The sequence below is a fragment of the Anser anser genome, assembly GCF_964211835.1.
Source record: "Anser anser genome assembly, chromosome: 7".
Classification (NCBI taxonomy): Eukaryota; Metazoa; Chordata; class Aves; order Anseriformes; family Anatidae; genus Anser; species Anser anser.
In genome coordinates, this window is record NC_139727.1 from 21,030,607 (window position 1) to 21,043,950 (window position 13,344).

The following is a 13,344-nucleotide window of genomic DNA, read 5'->3' on the forward strand; positions in this document are numbered from 1 at the left end:
GGTGGTTCTCTGGAAGTATTTGTATACATCTATACAGTTTTTTCAGATTTGTTTTATTCCTATCCTCCTTAACTCTTCTGTGTTCCTGCTAAAAGCACAGCTTCCTCTCTCTGGTTTTCTCCATGTTATTCTTTCAGTGTTGAATACAGAAGGAAAGTATAACACAGCCTTGAGCTGATTATTAAGTTCAATTATTAATAATGAGCAGCCTGTCACACACACGTGTGGTCAAAACCCATGTCGGGGGGGAGAAGGATGGGGGTGCTCTCTGCCCCTCGGCAGCCCTGGTACCTCTCTCTGGGCAATATGTGCAACCCCAGGTTACATGTGTGCCACGTCTGGTAATTTAGCATTAAAACCATGGTTTGTGAGGCACCAAGCAGGCAATGAGCCTCTCCTCCCCCACTTTTTTCATCCTCAAGGAGAAGTAGGATATGACTCAACACTTTCCCCAAGGCTGCTGAGGCCTCACCCAGGAGCTGCAACCCCAGCTGAGCCCCGTACAGCACAAAGCTGTCTTCTGCCTCTGCTTCTGTCTCTTGGCAAGGCATGAGGAGCCCGAGCACCAGCAGCCTCCCTATGCCCACAAAACCCCCACAAGGGCCCTGTGTGGCTGTGCGGGCAGGGAGGCACGGGGAGCGAGCCAGCCGGCTTTTCAGGTTGGCCCGGCCCTGTGGGCTGGTGGGGAACATGGCGGCCTTGCGAGCAGAGCTGTCCCAGCGCCGGAGACACCCTGGGGATGCAGACGGGCATGTTTTCCAGGGATCAGCAGCTGGCTGGTGTGAGGGAAGGCCTCAGCTGCTGATCTCCTGCAGGACTCTGTGAGCAGCTGATGAGGTGCCGCTGCTTTAGCCCCAGCGTGTTCGTGTGCGGGAGGGTCCCTGTGTGCCCTCCGTCAGCATCCCTGCAGGACAGCCTGTCCCCGGGCCTGCAGCCGGCCTCAGCTCCACGGCTGGTTTTTCCAGCCTGGGAAGGTGGAGGCTCCAAAGTAGGTCAACAAAATTTAGCTAATCAAGGGGAGCCGTCTCCCTCTGCAGGTGAGTGTGAAGTCACCCTGGCCGTGGGAGGAACACGTCAAGGACAGCTCCTTGAAGGCTCCGGGATTTTGACTCATTCCATCATTAAATGGCAGTGAGCAAAGAGCATCGGGTGAAGGAGCTTCCTTGCACCTCTGTGCCAGCAGATCTTTCTGGCTGGTGCAGGAGCCTGAGCATGGCTCAGCCCCAGCCATTTGCCCACTATGGGCTGGCTCTGCCCATGGACCTCTCCCCAGTGGTCCCCATACCCTTCTTTGATCCTCCTGAGGGTGTGGGCCATGCCTTCCTTGGATGCTTCTCCTTGTTCTTTCCAACTTCATCCTTTCTAACCCTTCATCCATTCCCACTCATCTTCCTCTCAATAGCCTCTTCAAACCAATTGCTGGGTTTGGCTGGGCTAAACTAAATTTCTGGAAAGCCTCTTATTATGTATGGCTGCTCAGTCACAGGCACAAGCATTACTAAGGCTGTGGTTTTAACTCTTTAGCTATCTGGGTATTTAGTCTCAGAGTAATAAAGGAAAGCAATTATACACTTTATTGCTCCTAGGCCATTAGCAAAAACTTGTTCTCATGCTCCCCACCTTCCAGCTGAGCCTGCTTACCCCCAGCAAGGCCCCTCTACCTGCTGTTACTAAAGACCATGTGGGATGCATTTGGGGCTGATTCCTTCTGGGCTTCTTGCAGGTAGCCTTGGTGCTAGCACTAGCAGTTAGGCCTGTATGGTGATCCTCCTAAGGAGAACTTTTGAGTTATTATTTAACAGGAGGGCTTTGTATCAGTGTTATGATAGTGCTGCTATTGGCTAACCTAATCCCTGTCTTAATTGATAGGTGCTCCTGTAAGGCAAGGTCTTCTGAAATGGGTTCTCATGTAAAACTTGTTGATTTCAGTATGAAGCTTTGCAGCAAAGAGATTTCATCTCTTATTGGTAATTCTGGAAGACTAGAATGAGCCTGCTTTATTGTAAAGAGGTAAGCATGTTCAAAGTGATACATAGAACCAGTTAACAACAGTTTAAAGGAAGCAATGATTTTTTGTATATATCAAATCTGAGAGAATGAAGAAGCTTGGAGGACATAGAGGAACCAGAATGTTAATGGGTACGGGCAGCCCTGTATATCTAATGTCTGTTGTTAGAAAAGTGAATCAAGAATTGAAAAACAATAGCTAAGCTGTTCTTGGAAGCACCATAGGTTAACCTGCATATCTTGAAAAAAATATATATTATTATAATTCAAATGACATGAGTTCAACAGAGGCTTCAGCTGGAGTTAAGCTTCAGTGCCCTTTGTGCTAAGCCTTGGGTGAGGTGGTCTCTCAGTAATGCTGGATTTGGGACTCTAGACAGGGAAACTTCTTAATGACTATGCACTGAACCCACCAATCACATGTGGGGTTTTCTTTTAAGGCCAGTCTTTTTAAAATCTAAACTAATAGCAAAGAAATGTTGAGTAGTCAATTTTCATTAAAAACAAAGTGGCAAGAAGCTGAGTGTCTCAGTGAAAATAGAAGATGGGCCGGCCAAAGTTATTGCTAAAAATAAATTGCTTTGCTTTTTTCTTTCTTGCTTTTGCCCCCTGGATTGGCAGAGTGAGGAGTGGTACTGAAGATGTGTGTGTTGGCAGGAGATGCATTAACAAAGCTGAGTAACAACAGATAGTAAAACAATTAGCAGAGTCAGGATCAGGGCTAGGGTAACACTTCTTTCTCATTCAGCCTTAATTCCTCTGATTTAAATTGGTAGCATTTTAGTCCCATTTCTGTTGCCAGCAGTTTGCTTTCTAGAACTTGCTGAACCTTCATTTTGTGCTCTTTGCTCTGTCTGGGACTCTATAGTCTTGATGGACTTCAGTTGGAGAAAAGAAGTCATTTTGTCTGTGTCTGGTGTCAGTGTAACTTCTGCTAACTGTGAGCCCAGACCCCTTACATGAGCAGAAGAACAGTGAAGTGAAGAAAGGCTGACAGAGCCATCAGCAAGGTCTGGCTGTGTGAATACCAGGGGATACTCTGGCTCTGCAAAACAGGAGGTTTTGTATTTAGGGTCCGAGAATGCAAGGTGAAAAGCTTTTATGTACCATAACCAATGTAGATGACCGCTCATGATGGCAATTTGGTTAATGAGCCTCTTGTTACTGTGCTGTGGTTTGTTTTACTCTCTTTCAAAGCACTGAGTGTGTTCTGGCTGAAAAAATCTGAATGTCGTGTACAAAGTCTCTCTCTAATGAGTAGTTCAGAAAATACAAATAGGTGCATATATGAATCCCTGTAGATGTTCTTAACTCATCCTGGGTTTTGAGATTTCTCTGATGAAGATGTAGATGATCAGGTTGTTTAAAGGACACCTTCAATCTTGATAAGAAGTCCTTCAATAGGATTTTTGGTTCAAGAAGCTGGCCCATTTGTTAGGTAGTCAGATGTGCCTGGTCTCCTTCAGCCTCTGTTAATTTCCAGCTCTGAAAACAGTGGTGAATTAAACTGACAAACTGGTTGGGTTCACCAGACTCTGAAAATGCATTCAACCGCTGTTTTCAGACCGGAGTTTGAAAACATAGCAACTCTATGCAAAACCTCAGCCACTCGCTCTATTCACTCACCTTAATCACTGTTTACAAATACCACTGAGCTTACAAACAGGCTTCAAAGAACAGGAGGCTGTGTAAATGGCACACTACTACACCGCCACTGAGAGCTCCTTAGAGGTGATTTTTGTCATCAGTGTTTCACATGGGATTTGCAACTCTTGATTTAGAGTAAAGAAGCTGCTGTGATAGTATTCATCCCAAGAGCAATCACTGATTGTGACATCTTTAGGTTAATAGCTCCTGATGTCACCATCACTTTTGTGTAACCCCTAGGACATTTGCTATCCCTTATATTATCTCTTTGGAGTGTTTTGCAGTGGTAAGAGCAACTAGGTCAAAATTAAACTGGAGCACTAGTAAGGACTCCAGACTGTGCCTTCTGAGAAGCCTCCTCCTTCCATTCAGTCGATCTGCTTTGGTTTTGTCCTGTTTGGGAAACAGTCCTGAATGGCAGTGTGTTCACCAGAAGCAGTCTTTTGGAGTACATATGCATCAAAGAGGAAATACTTTGGCTGGCTTTCTGTAAAACTGTTCTCAGATCTCCAACTTTCTTGATTATCATACACAACCTTCAGAACGTCTGTACAAAACGCTCTGCAGGGAGGCTCTGATACAGATATGGGGGCTTCTTGTTGTGGCTGTGTCTTGCCAGGGCAAAGAGACCTTGTGGCTGAGCTGCGTCTTTTACTGACTGCCAGCCAACACCATCCGGGGAGCTGCAAGGCAGGACTATTTAGTACTGGGCAAAAGTTGTATAAACTTTAAACTGTATCAGCCTGAGACTAGGGACAAGCAGAAGGGAGAGAGGGATGGCCTGCTTGCAAGGAGCAGGAGATCCTCTCTCCTCCTTGGGCCTGAACCCCCTGTTTCTCCCAGAGGAAAAGGGCTCAGGGAGGAGCGCAGTCGGTCTCCTGTCTGCCTTTGTTTCCGAGCAGTGAAGAGCTCCGCGCACTGGGCGATGCCTCCCTGCACATCCACGGGCTTCTGCTCCCCTCTAATGGCCAAGGAGGCGAGAGGCCCTTGCTGGAGACCGTGCTCTCAGGGCTCTGGTGCCAGAGGGTGCCCATGTGTCACCCAGCTCTGCTGGGCATCTCTGAATCCTCCGAGTCAGCGATTCCTCCTGCGTACACCAGTGGATGAAGCCCTCTGACTCTGATATTTACTGGGTAGCTCTTCCCTCGGGTTGGAACAAGTCATGTCCAGCGCCTGCATTTCACCCAAACAGCTGTAAGAAGTCTCCTGCAGACTGGTGCTTACGAGGCCTCCATGTACCTGATAATGTGTGTTTGCATGCTCAGAGCTTTGGTGTTAAGAGAGCTCCTCTGTTTATTGTGTTGTATGATCTGCTGTTGCCTTTTTTGTATTAAAAAAAAAAAAACTGTTCATTGCTGCCTACATTCTGTTTTGAATATCATTTTGAAGTGCTGAAAATGTAAGTAATATCTCATTTTACATCAGCATCTAAGGATTATGTGGGCATAAGCTTTGCATTAGCTGAATGCTAGCATAATACTCAGGGTAATTCCTCTAGCATCTTCTGTCAAGCTCTTTGCTGCAACGTGTTTTAAATGCATTTTTTAAAAAGGTTCCTTTTCAAAGTTAGGGAGTCCGCCAGGAGTAGCCATTTGTTTCCTTATCCTCACCATTCCACCCCTTAAATCTAATTAAACTGTATAGGTGTAACAAAGTCATGGTTTGCCTGCCATGCTCTCTCTCTTGGGGTAAAAAGGCATTTTGACCATTTTTGATCATGAAGGTTGTTCTTTGCTTTCATCGTGTGGTGGAGAAGCTGCCCTGGGATGGCTCACAGTGGTACAAGGCAGTTAGCTCACTTCGGTCAAGACTGTGGCCATCTAATGATCAATAATACCTTGCCACTCTTATGCAAGTAATTTTATCTGTGATTTTAATAATAATAGAAGTCCCTGGCAGAAAGCAGGTGAGATGATTGTCTGGAGATCTGTATTTCTTAACTGAAATAGTGCTACTCTGTAGTAAGTTAATAAACACCCCAAGACTTCACATCCAGACCATTATAGAAAAGATTCAACAGGACTGGATCTGGGGGTGTTCCCTCTTTGGCTCAGAGGTGAGCTGCTATAGAAACATGCCACTGTGTCACCCACACACCCATTAGGGACAACTCAGGTCACTGCTGCCCGAGGGAAAGGACGGCAGTACCTGCCCACGGGCACCTTCTTGGAGGGGCTGACGTGGAGTGGAGGAGTCTAACAGGAGGAGTGGCTCGGACATAGGCAGCATTTTCTCCACATCCTTCCATGCCACATGCAAGCAAAAGCTTTTCCTATGGAAAGTGTAGCATCGTCCTCGTCAACAAACAAACAAAAATTAGTCGCGGTTGGACATGGCAGCTGAAGAGTGGAGTGCAGGAAAACTCAGCAGAGTATTATTACATAATTCTTGTAAAGAGGGAGATAAATAAGTATAAGGGCTATGTTCCTGGAAAGATGATGCTCCAATTGCAAGTTTAGGTACAACTGGCTGAGTTCAGCAAGCCCTCTCATCACATGGATGCAGCCCAATTTTATACGTACTGAGCAAAGGAGCAGTCTTGGCAAGGTTTCAAAAGATGTTTCAGTTTTCAGGCTATGGACTAGGAAACCACTAGGGTTTCAAGCGCCCAGCACAGAGATAACTGGGCTTGGGTTGCCCTCAGGCTGCGTGTCCGTGTGTGATTTGGGTGCCAATGCCACCAGAGGAGCCTGCACCACGGCAAGGGGTTACGTACCCGGTGGCTGCACCGGTGCCTTGGTTTTGGTTGCGGTGACATTTGCGGGGCGGCCAAACCTCCCCAGCTCTGGGGGCCGTGTAGGGATTTCCTGGGGGGCACGTGTGAAATGGTGGGAGCTGCGGGACCGGCGGGTGCCCGAGGGGGCCGGCTGCAGCTCCGCCTCGGTCCCCGAGGGCACCCGGCCGGGCGGAGCCGGGGCCGCCCCGGGGCGGTGCCGGTGCCCGGGGGGACGCGGGGCTCGGCACGGCTCGGCACGGCTCGGCACGGCTGGGGACAGGCGGCATGGCGCTGGGCTTCAACCTGTCGGCGCTGCCGCCGCTGCGGGAGTACGAGCTGGAGCGGAGCTTCGACGAGCGGGAGGCGCTGGGCTGGATGCGGGACAACTGGTGGGTGAGCGCCCGCACCGGGGCTGCTCGGCGGCCGCAACGGCGCGGCTTGTCCTGCGGGACAGCCGCTCGGCTCCCCGCCTGCCCTCAATGTGCGATTGTTCCCTCCGCCTCAAAGGAGACGGCGGAGAGCGGCCTCCTCGCCGTCACCGCTGGGCTCTCGTTTGAGCTATTTCTTCGCTGGTTTCTTTGGAGATTTCTTGCTTTACCCCTTCGTGCGCGGCCGTACGGAAGCGAGCTGAGGATGAAAGAAATGCACCAGGTTTAGCTATGTCTCCTCCTTAAGCTTTCTCCGCCTTTCGAAGTGCCGGGGACACCTCTCATTCGCTTTTCTTGTTGCTCACCGTAAGTTTTCTTTCCCTCGTAACACCTTTAACAAACACACCTCCGCAGCCTGTCCCTTTCCTTGCAGGGGAACCCGCAGCAAGCCACCTCGCTTCTCACAATGCCTTGCTTGTTTTCTGGGCTTGCTTCATAGCCCGTCCACGTGACGCTCTTGACTTGCTGCTGTTTTTCTGTTCCTAGAGCTCAGGGTTAATTCTCTTACCCTAAGTAAATTTATCTGCGGGGAGAAGAGGGCTTTCCGTTTAGGCAAGACGTTCTCAGCACTTGCATTTACTCACAGCTATATTGATCGCTGTCCTGCTTCCAGCAGTGTTTGGTACCTGCGCAGTTCTGTATTTTGGGGTGCACAGCCTGTTTGGTGCTTGAGCACCAGGAGAAAGGGCAGTTTTCCCTTTCTTGGCCTTCCCTTCAGCTGGAGGAAGCCTGTCTGTCTGCATTTTTTCCCTTTTACATGTGATATTTATGATTGTGTTAGGCAGAAAAACTCTGTGAACGAAATCTGAAAGGAATAGAGCCCAGCCCCGGCTGAAACATCGTTATACCCTGGGCTTCAGTGGCGAGAAGCAAAATTTGGGTGCAGGAGTGGCGATCGTAACGGGACAGAGGGACATGGTGGCTCAGAGGTGGGGCTGCAGTGGAAGAGTCTGGGATCTGCAGCTTTAACAGCCCGTGGGGTGGAGGATGGAGGACGGGTCAGAGGGCTGCTCAGGCAGAGCTTTGTGCCTCTGCGCGGGGCTCACAGCTGCTGGCGCAGCAGAGAGGCCTGGAGGAGGGCAGGCTCTCCCCGAAGGGATCTCGCTGGTGGCCAGCCTGGGCTTCCAGAGGGCAGCAGCCCCGCTCCCTGTGCAGCTTCACCCCACTGGTGTGCAGCCCACGAGCAGGGGAGGGGAAGGGGCAAGGTACAAAGGTGGGAGTGCAGTGCCCAGTCTGCCACTAGCTGCTTATTTTGGAGCTGCCTAACTGCTGGAGAGCAGGGTTAAAAAAACATCTCTCACCTGACCTAGAGTGTCCTTCATGTCACTGCGCTGAGTGCCCCTTACGGCCAGCATATGTCATGGGATGAGGGCAGCTGGAGCGCTTCAAGAGCCCGCTTGGATGTTTGCACAGCGCTCCTGTGGCTCTTGAACATGGGGTACCTGGTGCAGCTGTGGGTTGGGCAGGAGACCCGGATGGTGCTGGGAACCCCGTCCTTCCCTCCTTGCAACCTGTTACGATGGCACGTGTCCCTGGGGAAAGCCACACAGAGTGCTGGAGAAGATAGGCTGGTGCGTTGTGAACACAGGCTGTAAGGGGCCAAACCCAGGCACTTACCAGCCACGAGCTGTTGTGAGGAGGGCTGGGGATCTCACAGCAGATTGCTGGCCTGATTTCCCACACTGTCGTGTGGAGGATGGCACACTGAGGGGTTTGCTGGTTGGAGCTGGGCTCCTGAGTCCATGGGGTGGGGTTTCTTAGGATAAATATCCATCAGAGCGGGTGCCTTCCTCCAAGGAGGAAAGGACTGGAAGTGCAGGGCAGGTCTCTGGAGACCCTTTACCAGAACCCCACAGTAGTGAACTGTGGTTGCCAGTGCTGACTTGAGGTTGCTCTGTAGCTTACTCAAGCTGTGGCTCATGCTCCAGGAATGTCTGAGCCTAAACCAGCTGGTGCTTTCCTCCTTTCCCTAATGTACCAACAGGAAGATTAGCTCCTGCAGCCATGCCTCGCTTCTTTGGGCAAGTTTTGTAGGAGGCTCGACCACTTTCCTGGAGTACGTGGAAACTTCCTTGCCCTTTTGCTTTTCCCAGTGGCAGTGGCTGGGGGGGGGCAGAGCTTGCTGCAGTGCTCGGGGTCACCCGCTCGTTGAACATGTGCCGCTCTGTCAGACACACTGCGATCAACTCTTGTCACTGGGCCCCGGGCTGCCAAAGCTGTGCAGCCAAGGTCTCATCTGTGTACCTGCTCCTCTGGGACTCTGCTGCTTGCCCCGTGTACAATAGTCGGGCTGTCAGGGCCAGGCTGCAGCTCTGGGTCCACGTCTCTGCTTCCTTCTCTTCCCACTCGTTTCCCCCCACCGCACAATGCAGCAATGCCGCAGCTGGGGGGGACAGCCTGCAGCTCAGCCCGTGCCCCGCAACGGGCCCTTGGCACCACCCAAGGTGTGTAAAGGGACAAAACGCACCCACGCGTCTGCTCGGGGTCCTGCCCACAGTTTGCCATATCCTCGTTCTGCCGGGTCCTGCGGGGGCCTCCCGGGTGCAACAGCTCCCTTTCTCCTCTGCCATCCCCAGGGATTTCCTCGCTCGCTGGCAGGACATGTTTCATTTCTTGGGGAGAGCTCTGCCGGGGCTGTCGAAGTCCTGCTGCAAACAGGCGCTTTCCCTGACTGCTCCCTCTGCTTTCCTTGCAGGCAGAAGTCCTTCTTCTTCGCTGCGGCTTATGTGATGCTGATCTTCGGAACCCGGCACTTCATGAAGGAGCGGAGGGGCTACAAGCTGCGCGCACCGCTGACCCTGTGGTCCCTCGGGCTGGCCTTGTTCAGGTAAGAGCCTGGCACTACCTGCCAAGTTCTAGCTCTCATTTCTTTAAAAAAGTAAAAATAATTTAAAAAATCCCCCATGCAAGAGAGGAACACCGGTCTAAAATAGACTTTTGGTGCTGCCTCCCTCCCTGCAGTGACGGTGAGAACGCTGCAGCCCACATTGTGGAATTAAGCAGGCGGACTCCACGTCTCCACACCTCTTCAGGCTGGGGGGAGAGAACAAAACAAGACGAGTACCTTGCTGCACGCTAACTCCAGAGCAGGCTCTCTGCCCACGTGCACAAGTTGGCTGTAGTCAAGTCTAAAGGTCACTGGTTGCCCTCGTGGCAGTGGTCTGTAAAATCACAACTCGTGTGGAGAGAGGGGTCAGGGAATGACTGACCACTCGTGGCCTATTTCGAGATGATCTTACGCAAACGAAATGTTTGCTGATAGCAAAGAAAAGGTGTTTCTTTTTTTATTATAATTTTTTCCCTTGTAATCTGCTAAATTGTAGGAACTCCCCACCACAGGAGGTTGTAAATGGTACAAGCATACTTGGATTCAAAAGAGAAGTAAATGAGTACCTCTTGATAGACTTTTTTTTCTTGTGAAACATGAAAGCTCCATCTGAGGTCTGGGGACCACGAACCACAGATTGGTGGAAACTGTGAGAGGAAATGGGGACACAAAGGACGTGTTTGCCCCGTTTGTGTTCTCCCTGGGCATGCACCGTTGGCCTCTGTTAGGAGATGGAGTACCAGAACAGCTGCCCCCCTCTTAGATCAAACGCAGCAGTTGTTACCCTTGCATGCCTTCTCAAGCAGTTGTAGCAGAGGGTGTATGAGAGGGAGTGTTCTTTGCTGCTCAGCCCTCCGGCTGCTGTTGTGGGATGCAACAGTTTGTTTAGACATCCCTGAGGCTGCCCTGAGCTTCAGGATGGAGTTAGCCAAATGTTCCTGGGTGCAGTGCTGCCCGAGGGTCCTGTGGTGGGTTGGGCACAGCCTTCAGATCTCTGGTTTTCTTGCAGTGCCATAGGGACCCATCGGTCCTGGAAGTACATGGCCTCCATCACGTCTTCCATGGGATTCAAGCAGTCGGTGTGTGATCAGTCCTTCTACGTCCACCACATTTCCAAGCTTTGGGCCTACTTATTTGCCCTGAGCAAAGTCCTGGAACTAGGTGAGTCTGAAACCTCTCCCTGTGCAATGTGTTCAGAACTCCTTTGCTTTTATAAGTAGTTTTTTTTTTTTTTCACAGGTGTCTGTCCAAATGTTACTCAGAGAACGGGGCTGTCTGACCTTGCACGCGTTGCTCGTTTCCTTGCTTCCCATTGCTCAACCCTATACATCTTCATGTCCTCTCTCTGCAGGGATGCAGCCTGAGGTTATTGCTCTGGTTTCATCCCCACAGGCCAACAGGCAATTCTGAAGTGGGAAGCCTGAGGCCAGGGGCAGCCCCTAGGGATTTCTCACATCGACCCTGCAAGAGCTGGCTTTGCTGGAGCAGGAATTGCTGGAAAGTCTGTGGCAATGTTCTGGTTGGCAGGTGCCAAGTCTGTTAGACGGAAAAGCGCTTGCAGCAATGCACAGAGGGTTGAATGTGTCAGTGGGAAGTTTCTTCCCTACAAACCACAGGTGCCTATGTAGGCTTTATTGGTACAGACAAATCCAACGTGAAGCTAGGTTTTGGTGGGCTCAAGCCAGGTGATGGCTTTAGCATTGCAGCTCACTCATTCTGCCTTGCCTGAAAATGTGCACGACTGCTGCAATTTGCCTGACTAACAATGCACCTCTCCCCCGTCCCAAGGTGACACTGTGTTCATCGTTCTCCGGAAGCAGAAGCTCATCTTCCTCCACTGGTACCACCACATCGCCACTCTCATCTACGCCTGGTACGCCTACAAGGAGATGGTGCCTGGCGGCGGCTGGTTCGCCGTCATGAACTTCAGCGTCCACACGTTCATGTACTCCTACTACTCCGTGCGAGCTGCGGGCTTTTGGGTGCCCCGCTACATCGCCATGGCCATCACCTTTTCACAGATCCTGCAGATGCTGATAGCCATAATAGTGAACGTCTTGCTGATCTTTTGGATGGAGGATAAGGTCTGCCCTGTCACCTGGTCAAACGTTTCTTTTTCATCCCTAATGTACCTCAGTTACTTGGTGCTCTTCTGCAACTTCTTCTTCAAGGCTTACCTGACGAGCACCCAGAAATCAAAGGGGGAATAAAACTGGGGAGGGAGGAATTGGCTGGGGGGGAGGGAGGGAGAGGGAAGGAGGAACTTTTAATTCCTGGCTGGAGCTCAAGAACCTGACGGGGCTGGAGTGATGAGGGTCACTGCGGATGAGAGCCTTCAGATTAACTTGAGCAGTGGCCTCTGGCCTGTCCTTGCAGCAGTGACTCCCCAGAGGGGGGCTTGGGTTGTCGCAGGCTGGCAGTGCCAGGAGAGGGGTGCAGTCAGGGGCTGGAGACCCCTTTGCCCATGGCTCACCATGCCCTGGGCAGGCAGCAGAGCCTGAGTGGCTGCTCTTCACCCCAGCTGCTCACAGAGTACAGAATTTGTCACTGAAAAGCAACACCAACCTCTGAGCTGAGCCCTGGTAATGCCTGAGTTAATGCCTTATGTGATCAGCTGTAAATGCTAAATGCACCGACACAGGTTGAAACACCACCTCCTGTATGGCTGCACCCAAAAGCACACAAATGTTAGCGGCTGTCACCCCAAGGGTCACCCTTGCACAGCACCAAGCGGTGTGACCTGGCTGGCTGCTGCCTGGGAGCTGAGCAGAGCCAGCCCTGGCTGGCCTGCGGAGTGAGGCACTGCCCGTGGTCCCACTGAGGGAAAACCCCCGGGCTGGGAGGCAGAAGGGTCCAAAAACTCCTCTCAGGGTGCATCAAGAACTGTTGCTGTAATATGTAAAAATGACTAATAAATGCTGTTGCGTATGAGTTTATTATTTGATACCTTTTTTGTGCCTAACCCTTGTTCTGGGCTGTGGGAGAAGCATTGCTTTCCCCATCTGCATCCTGCTGGTTTGGCCACAGCAAGGTATGGACAGGCTCTGTCCCTTCGTGCTCCCCCTTCAGCAGTCACCGACAGCCTGACCTGCCTCGGTCCCTTTGCTCATCACGTGCAACTGAGAACGAGAGGGAAATAATGACAAAAACAAAAATTAGGCTTCTGTGTTACCAGCAGACCCGACCATGTGGCTGTTTGAGGGTGCCGTGCTGTGTCAGGTGAGCCTTGAAGCCTGAGCCCGTCCAGGAGCAGCCCCAGATGATGGCACGTCCCAATCTGAGGCATTTCTGTGCCTGGTGCGGTCCCTGCTGGGCCGTGCCGGCTCTCTCCTCCCCGAGCCTCTGGCTGCCCCAGCAGTGCTCAGCCCAGCCGGGCATCCCCGTGGGCACATGGACGTCTTTGTGGAGATGACTCCTCCCGGCACTCCGTGAAGAAAAGCCCAGCTTGCGTAGTGCTGGCGAGCTGCAAGAGCAAGCAGCCCTGTTGGAGGGGATGCACTTGATATAGATTTTTTTGTCTTTGATGGCAGCAATTGATGGCAGCTCCTGTGGGGTAGACGAGCAGCTGAGGCCACCTGGGGGGCCCCGTGCAGTTGCGAGGAAGACTACCGTGTCCCCCAGCTTCATCCCCTGCTCAGCCCGGGTGGCAGCAGGACGCCCTGTGGGGCCAGCCCCCCCCGGCTGTCCTGGGTGCCAGCAGCCGCTAGGTGACACCACCT

General features: G+C 51.6%; 1 protein-coding gene across 3 annotated transcripts; it reads left to right on the top strand.

The window, feature by feature from the left end:
- The first annotated feature begins 1,868 nt into the window (after positions 1–1,868).
- On the top strand, positions 1,869–12,561 carry ELOVL3 (ELOVL fatty acid elongase 3). 3 transcript variants are annotated; one of them, XM_083844959.1, is made up of 4 exons: positions 1,869–2,010; positions 9,494–9,625; positions 10,635–10,786; positions 11,414–12,561. In XM_083844959.1, exons 2-4 carry the CDS (start codon positions 9,528–9,530, stop codon positions 11,833–11,835), a joined length of 672 nt encoding a protein of 223 aa, XP_083701085.1. In that variant the 5' UTR covers positions 1,869–2,010; positions 9,494–9,527; the 3' UTR covers positions 11,836–12,561. The 3 variants fall into 3 exon arrangements, with proteins under 3 accessions (XP_083701085.1, XP_083701084.1, XP_083701083.1); XM_083844958.1 differs by lacking the exon at positions 1,869–2,010 and adding an exon at positions 6,563–6,759; XM_083844957.1 differs by lacking the exon at positions 1,869–2,010 and adding an exon at positions 8,938–9,242.
- Positions 12,562–13,344: the final 783 nt, after the last annotated feature.